The 23,876-nt window shown below is 39.9% G+C and overlaps 2 protein-coding genes across 2 annotated transcripts in view; both read left to right on the plus strand.

The window, feature by feature from the left end:
• Window positions 1-2,616: 2,616 nt before the first annotated feature.
• LIN7A (lin-7 homolog A, crumbs cell polarity complex component) overlaps window positions 2,617-23,876 on the plus strand; it is a gene marked incomplete at its 5' end in the record, with an annotated part of 101,377 nt that continues 80,117 nt past the window's right edge. Inside the window, one exon of the mRNA XM_084255009.1 lies at window positions 2,617-2,698. Within this exon, the coding sequence (XP_084111135.1) occupies window positions 2,617-2,698 (82 nt within the window). The remainder of the gene's footprint in view (window positions 2,699-23,876) is intronic.
• On the plus strand, window positions 14,963-15,136 carry LOC311184862 (NADH dehydrogenase [ubiquinone] 1 beta subcomplex subunit 1-like; the record flags this gene model as incomplete). The annotated part of the gene is made up of 1 exon (XM_084255100.1): window positions 14,963-15,136. One exon carries the CDS (start codon window positions 14,963-14,965, stop codon window positions 15,134-15,136), a length of 174 nt encoding a protein of 57 aa, XP_084111226.1.

Consider the following 23,876-nt stretch of genomic DNA (forward strand, 5'->3'; position numbering starts at 1 on the left):
GTTTATCATTCATTTTTCTATACCCATGTAGGCATAAGCTAAAGGTATTTAATTTGCCACTACTAGAAATAAGAACTGATGAATATGTGGTTATTTGTGCTGCTTCTTACTTTCGCTCTTATTCATTATAAAAGCCCTACAGAAACAGAAAGTGAGTGTGATAGTGCAAATTTTCAGTTAGAGGACTCAAGGTGTTAGTTCAGAAATGTGCTCTTCTATGTTTGGTGCTGGGGATACATCGGGAAACAAAAAGATAACAAGCCAACCTTCTTGGATCTCACAGTTTGGGATTTGTGTTGAAATGGAAACAATGATGACTTTTAGATATATGAATGAAGCCACACAAATATTTATATATAGTACAGAGTGTTTCTAGGAGAACATTAGTGGTCAAGAGATTGGGTATGCCCTTTTCATCCTCAATTATTGAATGAAGCTTGATATTTCATGAAAACTTCAACTGCTATTGTGCACACCTGAACTTATTTCTGTTATTTGATTCAGGGGATATGAATAAGGAAAATCAGAATAGTTGCTTCCCCCACCCCTTATTTTCGGTGGCGTTTAAAGACTTATTCTATAGAATTCTTATAGCTTGTTCATTGCTTGTCTCCCAAAGTAGACAGAGTAATCTGCAGGGAGGCTATGTCAGGTAAACCAAGCACTACCACAGGGCTATCCAACCAGTTCAGGTGGATGCATATTTATGTATGAATAAATGTGTATATAATTCACTATTTTTGAAGATTTATTTTATTTATTTATGCATACAAGAACTGGGGTGTAGGCCAGAAATGGGGGGGTGAGAGGATTCACAAGAGATGGAGTGGGGAGCAGAACAGGCAGATCTACTGAAATACACTGCTTCAGGGAGCAGCGGGCGAGACAGGAGAGGTCTGCTGCGCCATGTGGGTTAGCTCCCTGGCCAGGGATTGAACTCATGCCTGCAGTGGCTGGCTGGCAATAGCTTGATAGCATTGAGACTTTAATCCCTGTGCTACCAGGGAGGCCCTAATTTACTATTTTTAAAAGATACCTCATCATCTCTCCAGATCCTCACAAAACTCAGGGAAATTGCAGGATGGAAAATGCAGTTCCCTCATTTTATAGGATGTCAGTGAGATTGAAGGTTATTAATTCCCTTCCCTTCTTTGACAGATAAAGAAATTGGGGATCAGTGAGAGATTATGTGATTTCTGAATAGTACATAAGTAAGGATTGAATGTCAAGATCAATGTATTTAAAAACACTACAAGAAAATATAAGCATATTCAACTACAATTTTAGTTATGTCTTTAGGTTCTGTTATATGGTCAATCATCTTCAACTTGCTTATTCAATAATGAAATCTTGCTGTTTAAAAATGCAGGTCAGAGCATGGGATGGAAAAGATCTTCAGAAACCATCCATATTTTAATCAGAAGACAATGACAAAACATGTGCAGATATTTTGCTATGAAAAAGTCTGCATTTAAGAGTTTATTATTAGTTTTAAAAAATTCTGTTCTGTTACATGGAAGTGAATGAATGGAGACAACTTTGTCATTTCCCATATTGAGCCCACAGTCATCATCATTGAGCATATTCAAAATTCCTCCATGCTCCTTAAAAAATTGTCTGGTAAAGGAGTGACTACAGCAGAGCCAGAGTGAAAGCTATCTGTTGGGGTCACAGCCAGAAGTTGAAGATTCTGATTACTGAAACTTGATCAACTGACCCCAAAGTCACCCTTTTAATAAAATCATTTCCCACTAGATTACAGGCTACAGGAAGGCAGAAATATATTGAACCCCTAAGTTACAGAAGGCCACACGGCCCGTTACACTCGGTTCAATTCTTGGCACACATGTTATTTAATTATTCAGTGGCATCTGAGTAATCACTGTTTATAGATCAACCTATAACTGCTTTATGGGAAAAAAAAGCTAGGTTCATGTTTTCAAATAATGATAGAAAGTTCTTTTTGTGCAATTTTATTTAAAACTATTTTAAGAAGTTTTAAGGTAAGTTATTTTCTAAGCAATGTACTGAGGTCCTTTTGCTGACACCCAAAGATGGAACCCTGGTCTTAAGTCAGTTATATCGTACACTGTTACAAGTCAACATTCCAAAAACTTTAACAGAAATTAACAGCAACTGTAATTAAAACCTCAACATTTCTGACACTCACAGCATGTTCTCTACCAAGGGGATGGGATTACTGAGCTGAAGATCTCTGCTAATCTGAAAATTCATCTGCGATCCCCCATCCCCCAGACCTGTGTGTGTTCTGGCCGTTTTATCTGAATGGAAAGTTGAAAGACAGCGAGCAGCCAGCGACACCCATCCAGCGCTGCAGGGGTGGCATTGCAAAGTTCTAGGGCAGAGCCTCGGTTCACAGGGCTGGAGATGCTGTCGCTCCCCGATACCTGATACCTGCTCAGCCTCACGCGGAATCTGAAGGTCTGCCCGCCCAGGAACAGGGGCGTCTCCAACAGGCTGCCAACCCACCCAAGCTTTCCTCTCCACGCCTCTCCACCACCACCACCTTCCCACCTTCTCCCCTCCCCCTCCTCTCCTCTTCCCTCTCCACCCCCGCCCCCAAGCTCCTCTTTTTCTCACTACAAGCGCTTGCTGATGCTGAAGCCGAGCGTCACTTCGGCTCCCACGGCAGACATGGCGACATTGACAGTGGTCCAGCCGCTCACTCTGGACAGAGGTAAGGAAGCGGCCCGCCCGCCGGGCCACTGCGCTCCCCCTGCCCGCGCAGAAGCCCCCGCCAACTCCCACCGGGACAGCCCGGCGCGCTCGGGCAGGGACAGCAGGGCGAGAGAGGACGGGCGGAGAAGGCGTTCGCGCAGAGAGCAGGACACTTTCTTCCCCTTTCTGCGCCCGCCACGTCCGCTCTGCCCCTGCACGGCGCGCTCGCCGGGCCAAGAGGTGCCTTCTCCGGGCTCCGGCGCCCTGGCCGCCACTCCCAGTGGCTCCCCGGGTCGCCTCTCGGCCGCCGGCTTTGTTGAAGCGGATGCGCGGGGACCGCTAAGAGCCTGGGACTCGCGCTTGGAGAGGGGCAAGGAGGAGGCTCGCCGCGCCGGGTGAGGGCGCCTGCAGCCGGAGACCCGGGAAGCCGGGCGAGGAGCCGCCTGGCAGTAGCCAGAGCCGGGGGGCCCAAGAAGAATGAAGTTTGTCCCGGCGCCCGGGGGGCGATGGTCGGTCCAGCTGCGGGTGCCCAGGCAGCCGCCCGGGGGCGGACAAGGCGCACGGAGGGGTGGCCTGTGCCGGGGCGCACGGCAGCGGGGCTGCCGCGGCGGGGAGCTGTCCTCGGCCGAAAGGGCAGCGCCAAGCTGGGCAGCCCTGTCGGGCTCCGGGCGCGGCGTCGTGACTGAGGATCCAGGTTCTCCCCGGCTGCGTCCTCGGAAGGCGGCGGGAGTCGCGTTTGCGCTCGCCACCGACAGCTCCAAGGCAGTGGCAACTCAGTTTCTCCAGCCCCAGTCAGTCTCATCCTCCCCTATTCCGGTGCCACCGCGGTGCCCGAGCTGCGGAAAGCGCGGGGACGCAGCGCAGGCTGGGTTGAAATGCAACTTCTGACCTGCGACCCTGTGCGTCCTGCTCTTTGACTTGAATGGGGAAGCAGCGTTCGCCCGTTCCCCAGCATCTCCCCAAGCCTAAGAATGGAGTCCCCCCGCTTGGATTGGGGCCTCTCTGGTGCACGGTGCGGGGTTATACCTGTCCCTGTGTGCTAGGGTTTTCTTTCTGGTTTCTGACGTCCAGTTATGAATGCGCTCCGGTGCCACGACTCTGCAGCGGAGGGCACCTGCTTGTCCCCGTCTGCAGCAGCCGGATTTAGGACCCTGGGCGGCCATTTGGAAATGGTTTGCTCAGACGAAAATGATTTAGTCCGATGTACCTCTAAAAATATTCTTTCTAGCAGATTAAACTGGACTGTGGGGCACGGGAAAAGAGCATCCTGAGGCGAGTACAGTGAAAATGCCAGAGAACTCAGTGAGGTTTTTAATTTGGAGAGATTGTGAGTGACTTTAACGCAATCTGTTGGCACCGGAACAGATGTGTGGTGCCCATGGCAACCTTACTTGGGGTAAAAGTTGAAAGATAAAAAAGCATTGATTTTATGTTGAGAAATGTGGATTTGCAAGCCAGTAAATTAATAACAGTAGTTAAAGAGCTCTGAAATCCATTGTATAACACATGATTTCACCCAGTATCATCATCTGCACTAAATAGGATAAATCCATTGCCACTAGGAGCTAAACAAATGGCAAGCTATTAGAAATTATGGATTTTGCAAATGTTTCTATTTTAGTGTAATGTTCTTTTATATTGTTCATTATTAAAACAGTCTTTTAACATCCTAAGCAAAACGACTAGGTTAAGGAGGAAAGAAACTCCAAGAAAATCGCATATTTGAGCAAACGTATACACTACTACTACTCAAAATATTTTACTTTTTGGGTTTTACTCTAGCCCTTAGATGCTTAGCTCAGTCATTGAGAGGAAATGCAATCAGGCAGCGATTTTCTTCAACTTTGTTCTTGTTCACAGCCAGACTATTCCTGTTCTTCCCAATGTGAGTTGATCCATAAGCAAGCGAGGTGAGTTGTAACTGAATAAATTCACCAGCAGCTCACTGCAAAATCTAAAATTTATGAATGATGGGTTATTGACATTATTGCTGTGTATGCAGTCAATATATAAATGTTTTCTCTCTTCCTCATTAAAATATGAATTAATTGCATGTTTCAACTGATGAAAGAGATCTGAGAAATTTCACACAAAAATAAATGTTTTAAAGAGGTATCCCAGTCACACTTATCTGGCTCCTAGTTGTAACTCTGATATTTACTTTGCATGGGTGGTTCCCCTCTTATTGGGGTTTGGATGAGATAAGTCTGACATGGTATAGCTTTAACAGTCTACATTTTGATTAATTCAAACCAGGACTCTGTTTTTGGTCACCTATTGGAAGATGTTCCAGAACACCGCCTTTCCTAGGTTCTTTTGGCACCCTGGATTGTGCTGTGAGGTCATCCTTTGTGTTGGCTCTATCAAAACATTTTTTTGTGTGTGCTCTGTTGCATCTGACTCTTCATTGAATTGAACTCGTAGAGGACAGCACCATTTCTAAATTCACCTTGGTATTCCCAAGGCCTGCTCAGACTAGTCCCCAACTCAAAGGAAAGGTCAAAAGTTAAGGTAGATTAGTGTAAGTGAACTAAGGACTGTAGTAACTTAAGCAATGGTAACATACAGAGATTTGGTATCTAAGTGTAGTTCCTGGACCGACAGCATTGTGGCTCTAGGAAGAATGGCAGGGTGGTCCTAGGCCTACAGTTCTCCATTGTTCTTTCCCCCTGTACACTGGATGGATTCTGATCAGTAACCACAGCTCACCAAGGAGGATTGTGACAAATGGGTAAAGTAGAGGAAGGAAAGAAGAAGCTTGATGGAGCCTCCCAACAGGAATCTCAGCAAACCTGAATACGTAGTCCATAATCTGAGAATGTTAATTCTTTTCTAATATATTCATTTTTCAAATGAAAATCATGAACGCAGTTTTTATAACGAATGTTCTTGAGGTTATGCTGCTAGCTAGTGGAAGCTATTATGCTAATATCTAATTCTTCTTGTCCAAAGCTCTTTGGCACCACAAAGTAATTCATATGGAATCTTCAAGAGAAAGATTTTCAGCAAACAAATCAAAGACCTGGATTGAAATGAAGATTTATTTCTCTCAGAATTCAAACCATACTATATGAAAATAAGGTGCTTAGAAGTTGGGACTAGCTTCTTGGGTTTGTCTGGGAAGCAAGCTTTTCCCAGGACCAGTCTGGGCCCTAAAAAGATGAAAGGAGTGACTTAAGGTTTTCACAACTCTGCAAATCTCCAACTCTTTCCTCTTGCCATTGAGACCTCAGATTAACCCTGTGGAAGCCTCTGGGTGGTGAGGGCCAGACTTGCTTCCTGCTCCCTCTGGTCCCAGTCCTTGAGGTTCTTCATTTACCTAATGTGTGCCTGCTATAAGACAGACATCACTATAGGATTGATATACAAATTGGTGAGCTAAAGACATAATTCTAATCTTCATGGTAATTTGAGCAAACTGGTAGACACACACACACACACACACAAACACACAATCCATTCAAACAACAAATATCCACTTTTTACCTACTATATACAAGATGTTACATGAATATCAGAAAGGAAGTTGTTGCTTTTATGGACTTTGAGAATTTAGTGGGAGGAAAAGATAATAAGAAAAAGATTAATTAATTAATTCAACAACTAATTATTATAGAATATCAGCCTTAAGGCAAGCACTGTTTTGGGCAATGTGACAGTACTAATGAAGAAAATAGATAGGGTCTACTAGAGTTTACATGCTCAGAAGAGTCACATACCGAACACATCTATACACAATTCTACTTAGTGAGAAGAAATAAGACTGGATCAAGAAGAGTAAGGGAGTGTGATCATCAAGGAAGGACCTCTGAGATGATGATATTTGAGAAGAGTCCTGAAGAAAGTGAGGAAGCCAGCTGCAGAAATTTGGGGGGTCTCCAGCATGCATCCTGGGAACATGAAAGAAGTTGACAAAAAAAGATGAGCATGGGCCTCCCTGGTGATGCAAGGGGTTAAGTCTCAGCACTATCAAGATATTGCCAGCCACTGCAGCATGAGTTCCATCCTCGGCCAGGAAGCTAACTCACATGGTACAGTGGAAATCTCCTGTCTCACCCTCTGCTCCCCTTAGCAGTGCATTTCAGTAGATCCACCTGTTTTGCTACCCTCCCCTCCCAGTCTCTGCTGAGTCCTCTCCCAACCTCCCAGAACCTCTGGCCTACACTCCAGTTCTTGTATGCATACATTAAAAAAAAAAACAACATGAACACAAAGGAGACTAGTAGAAGTTGGAATGTGTGAAGTTAGCTAGGGGCCTGGCACTCTGACATCACTAAACACGTTAGCATGTATAAGTTAAAAAAAAAAAAAGGCTCAATGTGAAAGCAAAATTTAATTTCTGATGTATTAATAAGATCCTCAGGAAAGGCATTCTGAATAGAAGGAGGAATATACATAAAAGCAGCTCCATGTGCACTGTGTGACTATCATCCCCTTAATAGGTCCATAACCAAGAAATGATCAAAAAGAAAAATTACTAAGAAATAACAACACCCTAAGTATGCATCCTTGGTTAGAAATTTTCACTGTAAATATGCCAAAAAAATTCCATAGATCAGTTTTTTGCTTCTTATTCTAGGTTAAAACATCATATATTATAATTAAATTTCAAGGATATATTGAGCACTGTAATTTATGTCACTATAAATTAAATGTACATGTTGAATCCAAACACTCATAATATGAGATATATTTATTTTCTGTCTAATACTTTGTATTAGACAGTGATGTCTCGAGACAAAGTCGTACCTGTAATTTACCCTTGTGGAAAAGAAAAGATGATGATAAGGAGATTAGTGTGAAATCTTCTTTCCTAGAATTCAAAATGTTCACAGAAGTTCTTCCCCATCCAAAGGTTAGTTTACCTAGATTTTAATCTCTAAAACCAGAAATGACCTTCAGGTAAACTCAGGGGAAAAAAACAGGGTTAAATTCATGATACTTAACACTTTCAGAAAAAGAACATAGGAATGCTTCACTCTATTAACATTTTCATGGATTTAGGTACTTTCTTTCTTTTTTTTTAAAGATTTATTTATTTATGCATACAAGAACTGGGGTATAGGCCAGAGGTGCCAGAGGATGAGAGGATTCACCAGAGACAGAGTGGGGAACAGAACAGGCAGATTGACTGAAATACACTGCTGAGGGGAGCAGCGGGCAAGACAGGAGAGGTCAGCTGCGCCATGTGGGCATCTCCCTGGCTGGGGATCGAACTCGTGCTGCAGTGGCTGTGGACAGCTTCATAGATTGAGTCTTAACCCCTTGCGCCACCAGGGAGGACCAATTTAGGTACTTTCTTTAGTACAGTACCTCCAACTCTCCTTCACATTCCATTTCAAGGTCAAAAAAGATGATACATGAGAAATTTGCAAAATTTCACTTTTGCTTATCTTTTTACCTTATTTTTAAGCAGAATGACTTTTTAAAAAATCTTGGCTTTTAAAGAAATAATACAAAACCAGCTCTCAGAAAAAAGGGATAATTAAAACAATTTCTAGGAGTAGTTAAAAATGGTATAATTTTAGATATTTGAGACTTGGCTTTATGACATGATCAGTGACTTACAATCTGCATTGTGATGTCTATATAAAATAAAACGTTGATGTCTCAATTATCTACCTTTGCTATCAGTTAAATTCAAGTTAGATAAGTTGCAAAAGTGTAAATGGAGATCTTGTTTTCTTGACTTCTATGTAAGTTGCAATATAAAATACTTAAGTAAATTTTGATGTTTTCCCTTTTTTAATATTTTATTTTATATAATTCTTACATCATTTTTCATGTTTGCACAATGTATGCATTTTCATTTTGGTTATATTCCCCACACAATTGCACCCCCCCTTATTTTGACTCTAATCCTTCCTCTCCCCGTCCCTCCCCGCCAAAGTGTGTCTCTGGTTTATAGTTGCTTGTTGATTTTGATTTTCACTTTGTATTGATTAGTCTTTTTCCTGGTCCCTTATTTAGGTTTTTTAAATTCCTGCTATGAGTGAGACCATCCGGTATTTTTCTTTTTCTTTCTGACTTACTTCACTGAGCATGATCCCTTCTAGCTCCATCCATGTTGCTGCAAACTGCATGTGTTTATCTTTTCAAAAACCTCCCGCAAAACAAAAGCCCAGGACCTGATGGATTTAGAAATGAATTCTACCAAACATTAAGAAACGAATTAGTGCCTATCCTTCACAAACTCTCTCAAAAAATTGAGAAGAAAGAGATAATACCAAACATGTTCTATGAAGCCAACATTACACTAATACCAAAACCGAACAAGGACAACACAAAAAAAGAAAACTACAGGCCAATCTCTCTAATGAACATGGATGCAAAAACCCTCAATAAAATTTTAGTTATCAGAATCCAACAATGTATCCATAAGATAATTCACCACGACCAAGTAGGATTTATTCCAGGGACACAAGGACGGTTCAACATCCAAAAATCAATCAATGTTATCCAACACATCAACAAAAAGAAATATAAAAACCATATGATAATATCAATAGATGCTGAGAAAACTTTCAACAATGTTTTCCCTTTTTAAAAAAAAAAATTAATCTTTAAAAAAAAATAATATAGGGCCTCCCAGTGGCGCAGCAGGTTGAGTGCCGTGCTGTGAAGCTGTCTGCAGCCTCTGCAGTGCCGGTTGGATCCCAGTGGGCCGGCGAGAATCCTACATGGCACAGCAGACCTCTCCTGCTCCCCTCAGCAGTGTATTTCATCAGTCTGCATGTTCTGTTCCCCGCTCTGTCTCTGGTGAATCCTTTCACCCTCCTGCACATCTGGCCTGTACTCCAGCTCTTATATAAAAATAAATATATCTTTAAAAATTAATATAAAAACAAGAGCTTTTATTTGATGTATTTCAACTTTATGGGAAGAACTATGTGTGCAAAAATTGAATGGAAATGAAAATCCCATGAGTGCCTCACTTTTTATATAATTTGTGATATACTAAACATTTTTCTGTCTTCCTTTTTCAAGGCATGCTGAGCTTATTACTCTATGTGTCTCCCAATTCAAATCTTGGATAGGCTTTAGCTTTTCTAATCAGCTGTGTTCACTAGTTTTTATGAAATCTGTATATGCCTGAAAATTGCTTGTGCTTCATAGTCCAGAGGGGCTTTCTTCTCTCACTTCTTGTTTTTGTTATTTTTTTAAACATGAATTGAGATTAAGGAAGAAGAAAAATAAAACTTAAGCTAGGTCTTACGTTGTTTTAAGGATCTATGTCTTGGTGATTGTGATGGGGAAGGAAATTGAAAGGGACTGAATATATTTTATAGCTTATGTCCTAAAACCCTGCCACCTAAGATATGTTTTAGTCTACAATTATTAAGTACTTGTTTCCTTTTCTCCTGTTTTCTGTTGGCCTCACTAGACATTAAAAGAAATATTGACCTTTACTTTTTTCAAATCCACATTGGAGCATTTCTTTTTACACTATGCGGTTACAGGACGTTTTCCAGCAGTCAGAATTGCGTGACCTCTACCTTTTTTGACTGTTTAAAAAAATGGTATTTGACATTTAATGAGAGTTTTATTAACAAGTTTAGGACTGAAAAGAACTGGAGACATTAAGACTTCTAAGAAAGGAGGAATAAATCTGGAGAGCCCTCTCTAGGTTCGGGTGTGAGCTTTTCAAGCTCTGGGCTGTATTAGGTGTGCTGTTGTCAATAACAAAAGGAATGTTGCCTTGGGGTATTTTTTCGGCCATCACAACTAGTTAGTTCTTAGCTATTTAGTAGGAAAAGGGAGCATCAAATGAGAAGTGTATACTGGTATCAGAGATGGTATTGCAGGTGCAAACTTCTTGGAGATATTTCTTTTCTTAGTGTTTACATCTGTCTAGGAATAGTCTTCATCGGGTCAGAGATCACATTGGATTTTTTATGCAGAACCTGATATATTGCCTGGCATGTAGTTGACATACTCAATATTTGCTGATTGATTGATTAATTGAATGAATAGTCTTGCTAGCATGGAGTCATTCTTAATTCTAGAAAAAATAAGTCTTCCAAAATATAATAATGCAAAAGTAGTGGCTATCTTAGTTTATCACTCAGCCTCTCTGGTGTATGTGTATCTCACTCCTGCTCACCAGAGCAAAGAGATAATGTGAGGTTCTAGTACTAATTCTCATGCCCTATCGCATTGCTGAACTCCACCAGTATGTTTACTTGTTAACTGAACTAGGAAGGGTAATGGCAGAATACAACTGAAAAAGCTTTCTACATTTATAAATATAAATGTATATATTTATATAAATATAAATATATATATATGAAGGCCTTGCAGAATTTCCTCTATACACACACAGCTATAACCTCTACTCACATACTTCTTTTAACCACAGTTGATGAATGATGGAGTCAAGCCCAAATAAAAAAGTTAAAATACCTTTAATTTGAAATCACATTCTATTGGCAAATATGAATAATATGAATAATATCTTTAAAATGTCATATTGATTATATCAATGTTTTATTTTTGGTTAGGTGATAGAGAAGTTACTATTTTTCCCTTTTATCATTGAGTTTCATTTAGTTCTAGCTGAATTTGAGGACTTCACAAATAAGTTGACTTGAAAAAAATTATGTTGAAGTGAAATTTCTTTTGTAGTTACACTCAGGTAGTTATTTGCCTTGGACAGAAAACTGGGGCTTCTAATTTCCACTAGAAATGTTTTAGCTATTTCAAGTCCATCTGGTGCTATTTTTGTTTACTTGTCCAATGTGGTAATAGCTATGATATTCCATTACAAAATATGCTTGCTTTTCTATCAAAGAATTATCTTGAACCATAAAAAAGGATAAAACAGTAGGAATCACAGAATAGCAATAAGACACGTTAGATGGGGGAAAAATCCCCATTAAATCAAGCTGAGTCTACTAAATAGAAGTAATAGAATTTGGGAATATGGCTGAGGGAGGATGGAAGTGATGTTTGAGGAAAACTGAAGAACAGCAGTAATTGTTGTTGAAAAAAATAGCATGGTTTCCAAATAGGTGATAAAAAGTATTTCTGGAAGCTATACACCAAACTTACTAGACTGTTTTGAATCTCTGTTCCTTATCTGTTAAATGATAAAAATAGCAATTACAATGAATATAGACTTTAAATATGTAAACAACTATAAAATGCATAGAATAGAACTAACCGGGAGTAGCCACTCAGCAATGGTAATGAACTTCTACCCTGAGCTTAGAAGTCAGATACCCTAACAAGATTGCTAGAGGGCAGGAAGATAATGCTTGTTACTTTCAGCCTATTCCAAAAGGCAGGGAAATGTATATTTTTTTAGTCCCTAGAAGCAGGAAGCATTTGGAGATGCCTGGAGGTCAGAACAAAGAGTGCTATACACATATCTGATTTGACAAGCCACTCTTGCCCAAGTCACTTCTTTCTTGATGCTTCGATAACACTTTTTTTTTTCCTTTTTTTAATATTTCTTTTATTTTATTTTATACATTTTTACATCATTTTTCACTTTTGCACAATGTATGCATTTTCATCTTGGTTATAGTCCCCATACAATTCCCATCCCCCTTTTTTTCATCCTATTCCCTCCGCTGCCTAGTGTGTCTCTGGTTTATAGTTGCTTGTTGATTCTGATTTTTACTTTATTAGAATTAGGTTTTTTCCTGGTCCCTTATTTAGGTTTTCTAAATTCCTGCTATGAGTAAGACCATCCAGCATTTTTCTTTTTCTTTCTGGCTTATTTCTCTGAGCATGATCCCTTCCAGTTCCATCCATGTTGCTGCAAATTGCATGAGTTTATCTTTTTTGATTGCTGAGTAATATTCCTTTGTGTATATGTACCACAACTTCTTGGTCCAGTCACCTACTTTTGGGCATTTGGGTTGTTTCCAAAGCCTAGCTTTAGTAAATAGTGTTGTTATAAACATAGGGGTGCAGGTGCCCTTTTGAATTAATGTTTCTGTGTCTTTTTTAAGTAGTTCTACCATTACGCTCACTACATAAGGTTGAAGTTCTTTTTTTTACATAGTTGTCATCCTAACAACGTAATTCATTTATATCCATCTTTGTCTGTGCAGGGCCTATTAAGACAGCTGGAAGTTAAGTGCCCAAATGTTTCCTGAATAAGTTAATGGTTTTTCTTCAAATATTGGATAGTTTCACTGTGTAAAACTAGGTAAATGAGCACAAGACAGAAGGCAACACACTTACACTTAGGAAAAAATCCCCTACATTTATTTTGCTTAAAATTGGAATGGGTACCCTCTGGGAATGAGTGAACATCCTATTACTGGATTACTGCAAATGCGCAGGCAGAAGTTGAAAGACACATTGGAAAAATTCCAGATGGACTTTAAGATTCAGTAATTGTTTAGGGATTAGAGGTCATGTAGCAGTTCAGTGGTTTGATTATATTCTTTTTAATATAAGAAGGTAAGATATGTAGCTCTCAAAAGTATACTAAACAGTGAGTGGGAAAATATATAACCAAAGTGACTTTTTGACTCTTATTTAATGTTTCTTAATGTAAAGTGTATGATGCTGAGAGAGAGATAAAAATGTGCAGTCAGAATGTGACCTCTGGATCCAGATGCCTGGGTTCAAATCCTAGCTCTTTCTGCTTCTCCCTAGATTTGTAACATCGGTCTATTACTATTCTCTCTGTATTTTAGTTTTCATCCATAAAAATTGAATGTAATAATAGTCTCTACCTCTTCAGATTGCTATAAAAATGAACTGAGGAGACATACCCAAGTGCTTAAAACACTGTCTGGTCCACAGTAAGTGCTCAATTATAATTATTTCCCACCTCTTCTCCCCAAGGCATGTATTTTTCTCAGTGCAATAAATGAAATGTACATAAGCTTCAGGGTTAGAGATATGGATTTGAATCACAATTCTCTTACTATCAGTGGAGGCTTCAAATATTGCTTACTTGCTCCACATTTTTTTTTCATTCTTCATATAAAAATAAGGACACTCTCTTTGCATAGTGATACATTTCTTTAATTCTTCCTTTGCTTAGTCCTTAAAGGAAAAATGATTGAGTATCTACTTTGTGCTGGGTTACCAAGTCAAGGGCTAGGGGAAGAGCTTGCAGTCGAGGGAAGATAGACATCAAATAGATAATTTATAATAACCATTTGAGTATTATAACAGCTCACACTTATTGAGCATTTACTACATGTTCTACATGTAGTAGTGCTTTTCATGTTTCCTTTTAGTTAGTCCTCACAAAAAGTCTTTGAGGAAAATGCAATTAGTATTTTGAAGATGTGGGAACTGAGTCACAAAGAAGCAAAGTAAAGGGATTAGAGCTCAAACTGGATAACTCTTGAGGCCATGGGTTGAATCACAGTGTTATATCGTGAAGAGCAAGGGCATATGCCTATAATCATTAACAAACTCAGAGGAACATGAACTTGCAAGGGGGAGCAGAAACAGAGGTGCCTGCAAAGGTTTCAAAGATCAGAGAGACAGGCAGGAGGCACACCAGGGTGTGTGCTGTTCCATACAAAAGGGGGAGAAGTTGGTGGCATGCTTATCAAAGTAATGCACACTTATGTTGGTATAGATTAATTTTTGTGTTTTAAAAGTCTAGCAGTAAATAGCAGGTGTTTACTAACGGTTGTGCTATTATTAATAGTAGTTATTAATTTCTTAGTACTACAGGTCAAAATACCCATGGATGGAATTGGATGAGAAAGTACTAGCAAAATCCTGTATCTTCATCCCATGCTCTTCCAGTGGCCCAAGAGATAATGACTATGACATTCAGATGACCTTTCAAGTGATCTGTAATGCACAGATAAAACTTTAGACATGGAATTTTGACAAGTTCACATAAGAAAGTTCAAATATGACAGTAATTCCTCATTTCAGCCCCCCCCCCACCCCACCCTGCAATCTTTGCTTCAAGTAGTGTAAATGAGAGGGATTGGGAACATAGCAGAATCTGAGTTTCAGTCAGAGGGAGTTGTGACTGCATTTTCCTTCAAAATTAGCTCTAAATGTCCTAATGGGTTATATACACTCTGCTTACCCATCATTGCTAAAATTCATGACTTGAGGTGGTATGGATTTGGATACATGCATTTCAGTGGCCCAAGTAATCCTATACTTGTCTATCTTTAAATGTGGTAGAGATATGCCCCCTAAGTAAAACTTACAAATAACTGAAATGAATCTTTAGGCCAAAATCCATTAATTATTGACTATTTTTAGACAAAAAATAAAGAAATAATATCCTGGCTGCCCTTGTCGCGGGGTCGTCGCCGGCGCGGAGGCCGCAGCATCCACAATGAATTTACTTCAGATGGTACGGGACCACTGGGTACATGTACTTGTACCTATGGGGTTCGTCCTTGGATGTTACCTAGACAGAAGGAATGATGAAAAGCTAACTGCCTTCCGGAATAAGGGTATGTTATTTAAAAGGGAACTGAGACCCAATGAAGAAGTCACCTGGAAGTAGAGGCTGTGGCTGACATGCAGGATGTTCATGTCATAAAAATTATGAGAGAAATAAAGACATTATTATTTGGTTTGAAGGAAAAAAAAAGAAATAATATCCTTCCTTTTTTGGTATAGCATATGCTGTCTAGCAAATAGAGTCTTTCAAAGGAATGGGAAAGGTAAAACAAATAATGCAGTAAAATCTACTGCATATTACTAAATGAATGTTGAGATATTTATTTTGATGGCTCAAAGAGAAATCCTGTGTCACTTCAGCCACTTGAATCTATTTTAGTTAGTTGAATTTGACACATACATGCCTCTGGATAAATCAGGTATTTTGGATCATGTACACACTCATTTCTACTGATGTCATACATTTTCCAGGTATTACCAGTTTAGCATTCGACTGATAGCTGAGAATAACAAATTATTAACATGAGTGTATGTTATGGACTGAATGTTGGTGTGTCTTCCCTCCCTGTTCAGATGTCAAAGCCTTAACAGCCAAGATAACAGTATTTGAAGGTGAAGATTGTTGAATGTAATTAAGTTTAGATGAGGTTGTGAGGGCAGGGCCCTTACAAAGGAATTTGTGTTTTATAAGAAGAGGCCAGAACTCTGTCCCCACCATGTGAAGATACAAGCAGAAGTAATATGTCTATAAGCCACAGAGAAGGTTATCACCAGAAAATTAATCTTTTGGCACCCTGATCTTGGAATTTCCAGCCTCTAGAAAATGTGAGAAATAGATGTCTTTTGAAGACACCTAGTCTACAGCTTTTTGTTTTAGCAATCTGAGCTGAATAAAATAGTGCAGCAATCATTACACGATCTTGGCCCCAGCAACCCTCTATCCTGCATAGTTGAACAAATTAGCCATAGACAAGATTAGTCGTACATGGAGACACATTAAGGTATGCCCAATTTCCTGCACCATTTCAATTTTTTCCCCTTCTGAGTTTAGAAATTTCTAACATGTATTAACAAGTTTTCTTCTCTTGGGTTGCTCTCCATTATTTTCAGAGCTCTAAAAGGAAGTATGCTGCATTTTCTTTCTTAAAAGATTTTTCTGAATGTTTTTCAATATGAGATTTCCTATTTTCCAAATAAAAAGGCTCTTTAATCAACTGTCTTCTATCATATAGTGCTTTATTAACCTAATACTGACATGGACCTTTCCTTCAAATGCTATTTATACACAGCAATATACTCCTGGCTGCTCCAGCCCATCATTTGTGCTGTTGTTATATCTATATTACAAACCTATACTTCATTGCTACTAATTTTGCTTTAAACCAGGCATCACAAGCTATAGTCCCTAGCCAGATCCAACCTGTGAGCTAAGATTTTTTTTTTTTTACATTTTTACACAGTTGGAAAATGCAAGGTTATTTTGTGACACATGAAATTATAATGCATTCCAATTTCAGTGTCCATAAAAACAGTTGTATTAGAGCACAACCTGCTTATTCATTTATCTATTGTCTATCGCTGCTTTTGAACTATAAATGGTGGAGTTGAGTAGTTCTAACAGAGATCCTTTGGTCTGTAGAGCATAAACCACTTACTATCTGACTATCTACATCGAATGCTTGCTAGCCTCTGCTTTTAGAACCTTACAATATAAAGAAGACAAAGTGTCTTTTATATTGAGCTTCAACTTAACCATTTGAGGAGCTCCACTCTCAATTTCCAGGTTTCCCTGTGCACTTGTACCTGGGATAGTTCTCTCTCTCTCTCTCTCTCTCTCTCTCTCTCTCTCTCTTTTCCCCCTCCAGCCACCCCACCCCCGTGGTTGTGCTCTCTTCCTCCCCCTAGAGGTAGACTGCGTTGAATGTCTTGTTCTGGATATCTTAACATGGTAGTGGGCATCTTGGGGGGTTTTCAGATGTCAGGCAGGTCCCAGCCTCAGTCTCAGGAAGGACCTGTGTGGGTGTGGACCTCTAGGATGGGATTTCATCAGTGAGCCTGACTCTGTTGTACCAGCTATGCTCGTCCTTTGGTGTTGGAGGGAGAGTTCCTGGCTTCTTCTCCAGAGAGGGAGACCTCTAATAGATTAATGTAGGATGCTGGAGCTAGGACTACTTTCTGTCTCTTTACCCTTCACTCTTGGTTTCTGTTTGTGTTATTTATACCATTTACCCACTTGTAAGGGATCTGTACCTCTAGTTTTCTTGTTCACTCATTCTTTCCTATGAGCTCTAATAACAGTTTTGGGGGAAAAACCTATGAGTGTTGACATTCCCAGGTTTTATATTCTCATAATAACTCACATTTGGAGTTTCATCAATTTCTTAGAAAATTTAGCTGAATATGTCTTCCTCATTTATGTGGCACCTGGTAACTCATCTGCCTCAGCTCCACCACAGGTGAGATTAGTGGCTTCCCCTGTTTGGAGGGGTTCTTATACCCTTTGTTCTTAAGGTTTTTGCAAAATTAACCCAGATAGTTTTGCAAAGTTCTGGATAAGCTATCATTTGAGCCAAAAGCATTTCAGGCAAAGCAACAGCAGATTCAGGTGAGCTAGGTAAGCTAATATGATTCACATGAACCTAGTTGAGTAAGAAATTATGATCCCTGTTGAGAAGACAGACTTTGAAAGCATTTGCTGCAACCTGGTTAAGTTTTGGTACTGATTTGCACATATGAGCAACTATTTGGTTAGGCAGAATGTCTCTATGCTGCTGCGCACATTTCAAATAAAAATCCAATTTAGAAACTAATTTGAGTGAATTTGTAATATGGCAAACTGAGCGAACACAGAAACTTCCCATAATAAACATCAACATGTGCCAAGATAAAATTTAGCAATTGGAAAACTATCCATAGCTTAGATTGCAAATGAGAAGGTAAATTCCAGGTACCAGAACTGAAAAAGAGGAGTTGAATGTTAGTGTATTCATTCAGCAGTCACTTTGGTAGAAGTGCAGAGAGGGAGCTGAAAAGGGTGCCACATGGCCCCAGATTTAGAAATAAGCTCCATCACTAGGTGAAATTCACGAGCTGGAAGTGAAGCATTAGAGCTGCACCCCACATCCCAAATTGCATTAATTAGCTGGGAGTCTGGATCTATGTCCCAGAGTTGGTTCTCAAGAAATGTACATAAAATGACTCCAGGCTGACAGCCTAGAGAGAGCAAAATGAGGAACAGTACTCGAAGAAATCTCGACATTGTTTCTCACAGAATCAACAATTCCTGGCATGGGCGGACTCGCAAACATAGAAAGAGGAGAGAACCAGGGCTCACCAAACACTGTGGGAAAAAAACCCAGTGGAGCAAAAGAAATTCAGAGAGAAAAGGGTCTGTCTGAGAAACTAAGAGATCTTAATACAGAAGAAATCAGAGAGAGACCATAAAATAAAAAGATTTACAATAATAAAAATATTTTTAAAGAATAGAATCTCCAGGAAAAGAACATGATGCTAAATAAAAGATAAACTTGAAAAATATTACTGAAAATGATGAGAAAAGAATGTTGAAAGATGTTTTTAAGTAAAATGACATTAACTTTAAGTTTTGAAAAATTTAAAAACAACTTGTACGTCCATTTTTGTAAATTCACACACAGGGGAAAAAATCACTTAAATAACACCATTTTCACTTTATCTGATGCTCTAGGCTGATATTAGAAATGACTGTTGAAAGAAAACTAAGTGGGTTAAGTGTTAAAATAGCCATGAATTGGGGGTGACCTTTGTGCTGGTTTTGATTTTTTGAGATAGTCATCTGATCACGTCCTCCTTTGCATTAAACAGCCTCCCATTTTCCATGTTTGTTTGTTTTTTAAAGATTTATTTATTTATTTATTTTTATTTATTTATACAAGCACTGGGTACAATCAGAAGCATGGGAGGGCGAGAGAACCAGGGCCAGAGTGGGGAGCAGAGCAGGCAGAAGGACCGAAGTACACTGTTGAGGGGAGCGGCGGGCAGCAGGAGAGGTCTGCGCGCCATGTGGGACCCTCCTCCCGTGGCCTGGGAGCAACCAGAGATCGAACCGGCTCTGTAGAGGCTGCGGGCAGCTTTGCAACCCAGCACTCAACTGCTGCGCCTGGGGAGGCCCCATTTTCCATGTTTTAATATGACTGGTCTTTCTGTTTTTCCCTGAGAGATTTTCTAGAGTTTTCTTCTCTATCCCTTTTCCCATTCTCTGAAGTCTGTATTTTAGAGCTCTTTCTTTTACAAACAAGCCCACCTGAATCTGCTGTTGTTTTGCCTGAAATGCTTTTGGCTCAAATGATAGCTTATCCAGAACTTCATTCACTTTCTACCCCCATTTCACTTCTCAGAAGTTTTGTCCACTATACTAAAATAGGTTCTTTTCCCTATTCCCTTCATTCTCTAGCCCAGAATAATTTGTAACTACAGCATTTTTATTAACTTAGAGTGTTTCTATGAAATCTTTCATAAGCAGAAATGAGGTAAAGTGAAATAGCAATTATCACTAATTTACATGGAAAAAGTTTTGAGTATTCCCAGAACAAAAAATGATCTACTGAATCATAAACTAACACATAGTACCTAAAATAGAATTAACATAGATAAAAGCAAGAATGGTTTAATAATTGCACAGCCTACATAAAGTAGAATTAATATACATACAATGTTGTTTTACTTACCAGAGTCTGGAAAACAGTGAGCATGCTGGGAGGTTGAGAGGTGGTGATGATAGTGTATGTTAGGCTGAGTCCCTGGAGGTTGGGCTGGTGGAGGTACAAGAGGAGACAAAGTAAGAGGAGGAAAAGGTCATCTATTAACATATAATTGTCTCTGAATCTATCAGGACAGGAAGGCCACTACCATCTACACCTTCTATGTCTGCCTGCGGTCATGTGGAAGTGGCTGATGTGGAAGACTTGAAATAATGCAGTATGCATGATCACTTAGCATTCCACATTTTTCTATGATACAATTCTTTATTGGTACTCAATATATCCTGCAACCCTGGCCTAAACTTGTCATACCCTTTCAAATTCAAATCACACTTTTCTACAATCATTGAAGCACTGTCTTAATCCTAACAAAAACTCTCATAAATGCTCCATGTTCGGTTCTCCACAATCCAAACACTTAATTATGTACAGTTTTACAATAAGTACCACACCTTTTTGAGCCCCATAGACTTTTCTGATACTTCAGGACACATCTTGCTAATGGATGCACAGAATAGACAGATAAAGCACAGAAGTTCAGAGACATAGTTCAAAGCTATGGCAGCTTCCAGCTGAGATGCTGAGTGTGGTTCTGGGAAGGAGTTTGGTGATGCTGCCCTGGCTGCTGTGGGCGTGCACACTCTCTATAAGGCTGCTGCAAAACAAACTCATTAAAGCAAAAATCCTCTTCCAGTTTCTTAGTGGAGACAGGTAATAATGTAGGTCTTTTGCAAAAGTAACATGGCATAACTTGTACTTTTGAAAAACAGGAGATATCTGTATTAGTGAATACACTTTCCTTTCCCTTTTTTACTTAAATCCCAAAGGCTCAGAACACTGCCTGGTACACTGTAGGTGTTTAATAAATATTTGTTGAATGAGCAAGTAAAGTCAAGGTTTGGGCAGTGTTGTTTTCTTTGTGGGAAAGCTCTTTGTTTCTTCTTAACTTCTTTTGGCAAACTCCTACTTGTCTTTCTAACATTCTGGATCCTCCAGAAACCGTTTCTTGTTCCCGCAGCCTAAGCTCGCGCCCTCTGTTTTGTGTTTACATAGCCCAATGAATGAGCTCTTCTAAAATCTTTCAATCATTCACTCCACATGTATTCACTGAGTGCCTAACTGTGCCCAGCCCCAGCCGCCGGTCCTGGGGATGCAGTCATGAACACAACAGACATAGTCTCAAGTTCTGTAAAGTTTCTATTCTAATGGGGTGGAGGTGGAGGGGAGAAAAGAAGTAAGTCAACAAGGACGTTTGTACTTCCTATATTTACAAGTAACATGTCAAAATATGGAGCATGATTACAGGAGGATGAATCGAAGAGTAGTAGAGGTGACTCTTAATAGAACCATTAGATGTTGTCAAAAACGATCTTCAAAGAAATAAAGAGTTGGCCTTGAGGTTAACTGGGGGGAAGTAGCTCAGTCAGGGAAATAGCAAATGTCAATCCGCAGGCATAATGTTCTAAGAGTGAGCCCAGGGCAGCTGGAGCAATTAGCTGGGGAAAGGATAATAAGAGATGAAGTCAGATTGTATTACCTTTCTTGAGAATGATGTCATTTTAGTTGCTGTAGTTACCACTGGGTTGGACAGAGGGAAGTTTAAGGGCCCTGGCTCTGGCTGGATGGTTCTGGGAACCCCAGGTCCTGAAGGTGCGGCTCCTGGCACAGCCATGAGGTGGCGTCAGTCTGCACAGGCTGGGAGTTGGGAGGCTTAGTGACTCCAGGCAGCACCTGAGGACCGCTCCACCCAAAGGTTGGGCCCTTAACTCAAGCCTCAGAAAGGTATTGCTCTAGTCCAGGGATCCCAGCCCTAAAGTCCAGGATCTGGCCTCAGTGGTGCCCATCTGTATGAAGGGCAGTTGGAGGTCACAGCTGGGAGCTGGATGCAGTCCAGACAACTAAGCACAATGTCAGCACCTCTGCTCCTTCCATGCTGCTGGGGAGGTCAGGGCAGTGAGGGCCAGGAGCAGTCAGGTCACCACACAAAGGCGCTGGGTGATCTGCTGCCAGAAGTTACGAGTGTGGCAGCTGAGGGCCACTTTGTCAGCCTCCTGCACATCTTCCGCTAGCTGCAGAGTGGATATGGCCAGAACTTACTGTTTTAATGATTTTGAATTTTACTGTAAGACACTAAAGTTACAGAAAGGATTTTCATTTGGAACAGGCTCTCTCTGCTATGTTGATAGAGAGGGTAAAAGATAGATGGGGGATTAGTTAAAAAGTAATTAAAAGAATCCAGATCAGAGATGATGGTGGTTGGGATTTGGGTAGTAACAGGAAAGGTAATGATAAGTGGTTAAATTATATTCCCATTTGGAAGATTTCACCTGCAGGGTTTGATGAAATTTTGAGTATAGGGTGTGAGAGAAGCAAAGCAGTTGATGATGAATCAGGAGTCCTCCCAGGTTCCAGAAAAGATGAACATTCACTTTACTGAGACTGGGAGGACCAGGGGAGAATGTAGTAGAAAGGGGACATGTCCAGGAGGAATATAGATATTGGAGATGTTGAAATGTCAATTAGACACACTCGTGAAGAATTTTGAGTTGGCAACTGTCTATAAAATTCTGGAACTCAGGGGCAAAGTCCAAGATGTAGCTATAAATAAGGGAATTATCAGCATATAGCTGGTATTTGAAACTATCTGGAGGATGAGAAGACATGAAGTTTGATGTCTCAACTCTGGGTAATTCCAGTTTAAAGGTTGGGAAGATGAGGGCGCATCAGCCAGAGAGGAAAACCAAAAAGAGTAGTGATCCAGAGGCCAAATAACTGAGCCTTTTACGTAGATGGGGAGAATGGTCTGTGTGAAGTGCTGATAAGTGAGGTAAGATTGACCAGCAGCATAGAGGTCACTCGTGGTGCTGATGCTTTGTTGAAATAGTAGATAAAAGCTTCATCCTAGTAGGTACAACTGAAGATGGCAAAGATATTTTTAGACAGTATAAACAACCCTTTGGAAGACTTTTGCTTTTAAAGAGAACAAAAAAATACTATAGTAATTGGAGGGAGGTGTAATACTCAACTTTAAATGGAATACTTTAAATTCTTTTGTCTGTAAGAAGAACCATACACTGTGGTAACCCAAAAGCAGATGTGCAATTAAATATTTCTTGAACAAATAAATACCATTTCAGCTAAAATCACTACCCTTAATTTGTTATGGTTTAGAAATATTTTCAGAAGATGTTTTTTCTTTTAAATTGGATAAGAATATGGAATCTGTGATTTGTTAAACAAAACTTTGAATTAAATTACTAGTATGACTAATATAGCCTTTGCTGTCAGTCACCTTCAGACAAATATCAATAATTTTTTTCCTTAAAGATTTATTTATTCGTGCATACAAGAACTGGGGTACAGGCCAGATGTGCTGGAGGGTAAGAGGATTTGCCAGAGACACATTGGGGAACAGAATAGGCAGACTGACTGAAATACACTGCTAAGGGGAGCAGTGGGCGAGACAGGAGAGGTCTGCTGTGCCATGTGAGATTCTTGCTGGCTGGCTGGGATCGAACCCGCACTGTAGAGGCTGTGGACAGCTTCACAGCGCTGCGCTCAACCGCCTGCACCACCAGGGGAGGCCCATCAATAAAAATTTTAAAGAAATAAACAGAAAAGAATATTTTAAAAATGGTAAAGAAATAATTGATCACAAATAATATAATCATTTCATATCCACTCACCAGCAGGCAATTATGTTAAGCACCATATACTACCTTTATTGCAAAGATGCAATAATGACAGATACAATTTTCTAAATGTATTCAAGGCAGGTGACTTTAATTATCAATAACAGAGTTTTTCAAATCACAGAGGACAAAGAACATATGTTTTCTTCAGCAAAGTGGACATTGATTTTAGTGTGGAGAGCATCAAAAAACCAGTAAAAGTTTTTAGAGCGATGCTCATAGTATAAACAATTGTGTGTGAAAGGTTGATGCATTGCTATGTGGTGGCAAACTTTTATTTGATGGCATGTAGTTATCGATATGGGGATAAGCAGTTGTAGTACAATGATTTCTAACCTTGACATTTGCACAACTAGAGAAATTAATGAAATCATGAAAGATAAGAAGAAATATTTAGAATGCAGATAGGTAA

This window comes from Talpa europaea, assembly GCF_964194135.1.
Source record: "Talpa europaea genome assembly, chromosome: 15".
NCBI classification, from domain to species: domain Eukaryota; kingdom Metazoa; phylum Chordata; class Mammalia; order Eulipotyphla; family Talpidae; genus Talpa; species Talpa europaea.